Consider the following 7,988-nt stretch of genomic DNA (forward strand, 5'->3'; position numbering starts at 1 on the left):
CAGACCACGCGGCAGAAGTTGTTCGTGCCGCGTGGTCTGCAGTTCCCGCTGGAGATCTGCTGTCTCCGGTAGCGGGGACCTATGTAAGTAGGGTCCGCTGCCTCATATAGGGCGCACTGGACTATAAGGCGCACTTTGGATTTCCAAGGAAATCCAAGGCTTTTAAGTGCGCCTTATAGTCCGGAAAATACGGTATATCTTAAGAGGCTTTAACTGAAGGCACTCTACACAGAAATGGACCATCCATAGCCAGTCATCCAGAGGTGGGACCAGGAGCCTCAGACTACCCGGCTGCCTGAAAGTGTTCCAGCATAAATCTTGCGTCTCACTCACCTCCGGACAGTGGTCTTGCACCTGCTCTGGAGTTGTTATAAGTTTTGTGAGGACTACAAACACAGAGGAGCCCTAGAAGGTGAAGAGAAAGCCAAAAATAATAGTTGAAAAGATCCACAACGCCCATCATAGCAAGATTAGCAAAATCAGCATCAATCTCCAATTCCGTTATGTCATATACGCACGCACCGCTTGTTGAATGATCGAAAAACCCACAATGGTCACCGAAATAACTTGAATTTGACAAAATTAATAAGAAATTATATTTCTATGAAAATGAAGAAATGAAAGCCAGAAATTTCCTTCTGCTTCAATAGGATTTTGTAAAAAGTAAAACTTATGAGACCGGCCTGGACCTTGGCTTAATGTTTAGTTGCAGGACCTTTTGGGGCAATGGCTGCGATCATACGGTTCCGGTGACTGTCAGTGAGACTTCTGCTCCTCATGAGCTGCTCCGGTGTCCAGGGGGTGAAGGGTTTCAGGTTCTTCCAAAGATGCTCAATAGGATTTAGGTTCCAGGTCATAGAAGCCACTTCACAATAGTCCAGTATTTTAATTCTTGGGCGTTTTGGGTGATTATCCTATTCCAGGACCCATGACCTCTATAATACCTTCAGATGTCATTGTACCCTGCACAGATTCAAGACCCCCTGTGCCAGATGCAGCAGAGCCCCAGCACATAACAGCCTCCTCCATGTGTCACAGTATGGACTGTGTCTTTTCTAGAAATGCTTCATTCTTCAGTCTTTGTACATAGAGCCGATGCGCCTTAGTCTGATCTGCCCATAGGACATTCTCCCAGAAGCTTTGTGATTCATTTTCAGCAATGGTGTCCTCCTTGGTCGTCTCCTATTAAGGCCACTTCTACTCAAACAACAACAGATTTTGCAATCTGAGACTCATGTTTCTGGAGCTTGAAGTTCACCTTTAATCTCTTTAGAAGTTTTAATGGTCTCTTTTGTCACCACTCGTATTATTATTCATGTCTTTGATTTGTCATCAATTTCTCTCCTGCGGCCACGTCCAGGGAGGTTACAGTCCCATAGATCTTACATTTCTGAATATGTGCAACTGTAGTCACAGGAACATCAAGCTGCTTGGAGATGGTGTTATAACCTTTACCTTAAACATGCTTGTCTATAATTTGGTACACACCATGTCACCAGAAGGCACAGTTTGATTACAAGATTGTGGACACCTGTGATGCCAATTAGTGGACGCCGCAATGTAATATGTCCCTTTACTCAAAGTTCTTTCAAGGATCCATCATTTATGTCCAGGCCGTTTCATGAGTTTTATTTTTCTAAGTTCTGCTGAAGCAGGAGGAAAAGCAATGTCTGCCTTTTTTTGGCCATGTGTGTAAATAGACGGCTGGTTCATTACATGTGGTGGATTGGCAGAATATTTAGTATTTTTTAATCCACACAGAGATCAATCATTTATTACGGGTCACCGCTTTAACATACCCAATTATTACAAAAAATGCGTATAAGCAAGGTGACTAGGGAAGGTTGCCCCCGCTCTCCCTTGCTCTTCGCTCTAGCGCTGGAGCCTCTGTCTGCTCTAATTAATAGTAGCACAGCAATTGAGGGTGGGAATATCACGGCGGACTCCAACAGTCCAACTGTAGTCCTAGAGGCGGCACTTATGAAGCGTTGACCAACTTTGTTTACAGGGGAGCGAAGGTTCATGGGCTTTATTACACATCTAACATGGTAGCAGCCGTAACATATGGAACAAAGTTGAAATCTCTGCCAGACTTTGAGTTCTGGGCACGCAGGGGAATTAAATACCTGGTTCAGTTGTACCAGAACAAGGTTTTTAAGACCTCTGCATCCCTTAGTCACGATCTAGCTCCTACGGCCTTCTATAGATACCTGCAATCGCGCCATGCACTGGGGGTCCAGTTTGGGAGGGAGGGACTAAAGATTGAGCATAGTCTCATGGAGACCATTGCCAGAAACAAAGACCTTGGGAAACCTACATCCACCTTTTATAAGCAATTGATGGACTCCCAGCCCTCACCGGCTGCGAGAAGCTTCCACACATGGAAAGAGATATCCCTCATCTAGAGAACCATCATCTAAGAACCATCACACACAACTGGCGCTCAACAGTTATTAGTACCCGGGACTTAAGGGGTTCTTATGTCTAGAGGTGGTGAGGATCTGCTGTGTGACCTCTGCAGGGGTACCGGTCCACTAAAAGGAAAAAAAAAAGAACAAATAATATAGGCACAGGGAGAAATCTGCGTCCATCGCCTCCTGAGAGTTGTGGGCAAAAAAATCACAAGGAATCATTAAAATGTTCATTATTTGCTGCACAATTGGTGGAGTTTGTATCGGTTTTCTCTTTACCTGGGGGGGGATGACATAGTCTGCTACATCCATCACGCGCTTACTGTAGCGCCCGACGCCCTTCACTTTTGTCATCACGGAGGATTCAATGGAAGAGTCCCGGATCTGGTAAGCCTTTTCATGAAGAAAGACCCAGCTAGAAGCAAAAGAGAGATCAATATGGAGGCTTCTGTCCACAGAATAAGATCTACATGTAGAGCGGAATACAGGTCATATGGGGAGAGCCGCCCCCACTGCAAGGGCATAGCCAAAATATAGCCCCAAGGGGAAGACTACACAACAGGATAAGCCATACACATCTATACACCGATTGTATATATCGCTTAGGCATTATCACAATGGACACAGCAGAGTTGGCAATATGTTTGGAGGAGGAATAACAGAGGAACAGAACAAGGCAGTCCTAAGAAAATATGAGGAGTATGAATATTTCGGAGAGACGGCAGCTCCTCCTCGAAACGCATTGTAAATGGAAACTACTACTACAATGTGGATACATATTAATAAAATATAGGGGTGTTCTCATTTCAGCAAATTAATGTTCATGTTTTTTCTGATAAAAAGTTCTACAATTTTACAACATACTTTATGTATTAATTCCACATTGTTTTCCTAGATCTCTGCTTGCTGTCATTCTATACGAAGCTGGGAGCCAGGGATATATAATGGACCATGCACCTGTTTGACATCACAAGCCATGCAGCTCTGCAACACCACATGAGCGAGAATATAACGAGCCGTGCACCTGTGTGACATCACATGACCAGGGATATAACGAGCCGTGCACCTGTGTGACATCACATGACCAGGGATATAACAAGCCGTGCACCTGTGCAACCTCACATGACCAGGGATAATATGAGCCAAGCACCTGTGTGACATCACATGACTAAGGATAATATGAGCAGTGTACCTGTATGACATCACATGACCAGGGATATAAAGAGCTGTGCACCTGTGTGACATCACATGACCAGGGCTGTAACAAACCATGCACCTGTGCAACATCACATGACCAGGGATATAACGAGCCGTGCACCTCTGCAACATCACATGACCAGGGATATAACAAGCCGTGCACCTGTGTGACATCACATGACCAGGGATATAACAAGCCGTGCACCTGTGTGACATCACATGACCATGTATATAACGAGTCATGCACCTGTGTGACCATGGTCAGATTTCTATCCACTGGAAGTAAACATATAAGCTCCTATAGAATGACAACAAGCAGAGATCTAGAAAACCAGGAGGAATTGATACAGAAAGTATATTGGGAAATTGTATAACTATTTATTATACAAAGAATAGCATTCATTTATTGAACAGCCATCAAATCGGTTCTTATGTTGTCTCATTGTGTTGTCAACCACAGGGATAAAGGAAGAGCAGGGACCCAACAATCGTGTCTAGTGTAGAACAATGGCTACATAAACCTAAAAGCACATTTTACAAACTTAAGAAACATTGTTACTATTGTGTCACTAAACTATTGTATTCATAGAATCAGAGAAGGCAATGTCCCCCCAGTGCTATAAATCTGGTAGGGTCCGTTGTAGTCAGGACGGAAGTCGGCCATTTTGCTCCACTTGGTGGTCACAACTTATGGGTTTCTCTGTCCCTCTTCTCTGGGTTCATATTCTGCTGTCACTCATGTTGTCTGCTGAGGGTTTCCATGCATGGACCTGTATGATATGTTCCTGGACCTTCTGGCTGTGTGGGACCTTGGTTGGTTCCCCGGGTTTGGACATGTCCATACTTGACCTGGATTATGGGCAGTGCATGATCTTTGTCTGTCCTGATCGTGGCTCATATCTTTGACTCTGCTCCTGAATGCTCTCACTGTGGCCATGACTGGGACTACTCTGAGAGACCGATACCTGATGATTTGATTGCAGCAAAGACAAAATTCTTTAGGCAACGTTCCGATAAGTGGCCCAGACTTATCATAGGATTTACAATATAAACTATAAAGATGGGTTCATTTTAAGATCATTTATAAGATAATACCAACATTTCTATATAAAATTGGGTCAGTCTACATGAGGATCCACTGTTCTATACCATCCACTGTAGGGAACTATGTGAGAAGTGTCAGGTTAGTAGCCATGGTCATAACCACTAAGTATACTATGTGAGGTGTACCAGGTAAGTAGCCATGGTCATAACCACTAAGTATACTATTTGAGGTGTAGCAGGTAAGTAGCCATGGTCATAACCACTGTAAGTATACTATGTGAGGTGTGTCAGGTAAGTAGCCATGGTCATGACCACTGTAAGTATACTATGTGAGGTGTACCAGGTAAGTAGCCATGGTCATAACCACTGTAAGTATACTATGTGAGGTGTGTCAGGTAAGTAGCCATGGTCATGACCACTGTAAGTATACTATGTGAGATGTACCAGGTAAGTAGCCATGGTCATAACCACTGTAAGTATACTATGTGAGATGTACCAGGTAAGTAGCCATGGTCATGACCACTGTAAGTATACTATGTGAGGTGTGTCAGGTAAGTAGCCATGGTCATAACCACTGTAAGTATACTATGTGAGGTGTAGCAGGTAAGTAGCCATGGTCATAACCACTGTAAGTATACTATGTGAGGTGTGTCAGGTAAGTAGCCATGGTCATGACCACTGTAAGTATACTATGTGAGATGTACCAGGTAAGTAGCCATGGTCATAACCACTGTAAGTATACTATGTGAGGTGTACCAGGTAAGTAGCCATGGTCATGACCACTGTAAGTATACTATATGTGGTGTGTCAGGTAAGTAGCCATGGTCATATACACTGTAAGTATACTATGTGAGGTGTGCCAGGTAAGTAGCCATGGTCATAACCACTAAGTATACTATTTGAGGTGTAGCAGGTAAGTAGCCATGGTCATGACCACTGTAAGTATACTATGTGAGGTGTAGCAGGTAAGTAGCCATGGTCATAACCACTGTAAGTATACTATGTGAGGTGTGTCAGGTAAGTAGCCATGGTCATGACCACTGTAAGTATACTATGTGAGATGTACCAGGTAAGTAGCCATGGTCATAACCACTGTAAGTATACTATGTGAGGTGTACCAGGTAAGTAGCCATGGTCATGACCACTGTAAGTATACTATGTGAGGTGTACCAGGTAAGTAGCCATGGTCATGACCACTGTAAGTATACTATGTGAGGTGTACCAGGTAAGTAGCCATGGTCATATACACTGTAAGTACACTATATGTGGTGTGTCAGGTTAGTAGCCATGGTCATATACACTGTAAGTACACTATATGTGGTGTGTCAGGTAAGTAGCCATGGTCATATACACTGTAAGTATACTATATGTGGTGTGTCAGGTAAGTAGCCATGGTCATATACACTGTAAGTATACTATGTGAGGTGTAGCAGGTAAGTAGCCATGGTCATAACCTCTGTAAGTATACTATGTGAGGTGCACCAGGTAAGTAGCCATGGTCATAACCACTGTAAGTATACTATGTGAGGTGCACCAGGTAAGTAGCCATGGTCATAACCATCAGTTGTAATGAGGCTTCATTTTCATTCTGCCTTTATATTTCCCATTATCTACATATATTTAGGGAATATCACCGTCTTATAGTATTACACAAAGCTCCTTAGAATCCATAGATACATGAAACCATATAGAAATGTCCTTGTCACCACTCTAAGTATAGTAACAATCCTGGATCACAACGCATCGTATTCAAACATCTGACCTACAAATCTTCATCATCATTTTATAAAAACCTTCGAAGCTCAAACATCTAAAGACACTTCTAGGAAGGAACATATACAACCTATGGATACCTACAGGACGAAACCCAGAGACGTGTCTACAGAAGACACCAGAAATATGTCAAGATTGTCCAAAGGCAAAGAGCCACCAGATCTACTCACCACACAAAGTAGGTTATGATGAGGAGCTGCACTGCCCGGTTGATGACTCCGATGGTCCAGCTCTTTACCACCACAGACTTGGTTGTTTCGTAGGTGAAGAAGTCAGTGACACAACCCATCATCATGGAGAGCGAAGGCTTCTTCCGATAGTTCTTCTTTGTCCAGTCCTTCGCCGTAGAAGCTGTGAAGGTGTATTAATCTCGGAAGCACCTTAAGAGTGTTGGGTTCTTTAGCACTTTTACTCTCCGGGAAGTCCCTCATAAATTATGAAAGCGTTAACTCAGGAAGACCCTTTTAGCTGTAATGACTGAACCCAACCTCAAACACGAGGATCGGAATTGTCTTGTCTCTTCTTCCACGTCTTCTAAGACCTCCTACCTAAGTGACAGTCCTGGAGTGTGTTGGCTTGGAGTAAATGTTCCTCCATATGGCTCTTATCTGATCTGTAAGTGATATTTCTCCGTATCTCGAAGCGACGTAAAAGGATTTCTTTCTGATACTCTCAACGGACTGTTAAAATGTTTCAATTTGCAAAACTCAATTACTGCAGATGAAGTCAGACGGGATATAATAACATCGGGAGAAGGACCTCTCTCCGTGAGCGAGATACTTATGGTAAGAAAATACACTTAACGAAGGGGAAGGAAACATCAACACAAGGCAAAAATAATGCAAGTAACATCAGAGACCTCCCATCCACACTACATGTTGTAACGGTGCCAAGGGGCATGAGCGAAACTCTACTGCAAAATTCTAACACAACCTGATCATTTCATGGAATGCGATGTTTCTTGGTAATGATACAAAAAAAATATACAAATTTCAACTTTTTTTCGTCTGTTTCTGTAATGCAAACTCTGAGGGTCCAGACATTGGCACCTTCATTATTCAGCTATTTTAACACTTTATCACCGACGCTTATTTTTAGTTTAAAGGACATCTACCACCAGGATGAAGGATTGTAAACCAAGCACAATGACATACGGGTGTGTGCCCCCTCTGGAAGGAGCTGCTCTTCTTTTATTTTCTTATGCCCTGGTTTTTAAGAAAAAAAGGCTTTCAAAATTATGCAAATGAGCCTTCGGGGCTCCAGGCTACATTAACACCTATGGAGCCTGGAGCTCCTTAGATTCATTTGCATAATTTTAAAAGCTTTTTTTTTTTTTAAAAACCAGGGAATAAGAAGCTAAAAGAAGAGCAGCTCCTGCCAGAGGGGGCACACACCAGTATGTCATTGTGCTTGGTTTACAATCCTTCATCCTGGTGGTTGATTTCCTTTAATGACCAGACAGGGTTTTTCGAATATGACATGTGTTAGAATAATTGGTGATAACTTTGGAACGCTGGTGATTTTGAGAATGTTTTCTCTCACATTGTACTTGATGTTAGGCTA

At 43.0% G+C, this 7,988-nt stretch overlaps 1 protein-coding gene across 1 annotated transcript in view; it reads right to left on the reverse strand.

Annotated features, from left to right (window-relative positions):
* Positions 1-7,295, reverse strand: part of P2RX3 (purinergic receptor P2X 3) — a 33,120-nt gene extending 25,825 nt beyond the window's left edge. The window contains exons 1-3 of the mRNA XM_072130376.1: positions 6,596-7,295; positions 2,691-2,826; positions 334-405 (exon numbers count right to left, since the gene is read on the reverse strand). Of these exons, the coding sequence (XP_071986477.1) occupies positions 334-405; positions 2,691-2,826; positions 6,596-6,720 (333 nt within the window). The 5' untranslated portion in view covers positions 6,721-7,295. The remainder of the gene's footprint in view (positions 1-333; positions 406-2,690; positions 2,827-6,595) is intronic.
* Between the last annotated feature and the right edge of the window lie 693 nt (positions 7,296-7,988).

This window comes from Engystomops pustulosus, chromosome 11, assembly GCF_040894005.1.
Source record: "Engystomops pustulosus chromosome 11, aEngPut4.maternal, whole genome shotgun sequence".
NCBI classification, from domain to species: domain Eukaryota; kingdom Metazoa; phylum Chordata; class Amphibia; order Anura; family Leptodactylidae; genus Engystomops; species Engystomops pustulosus.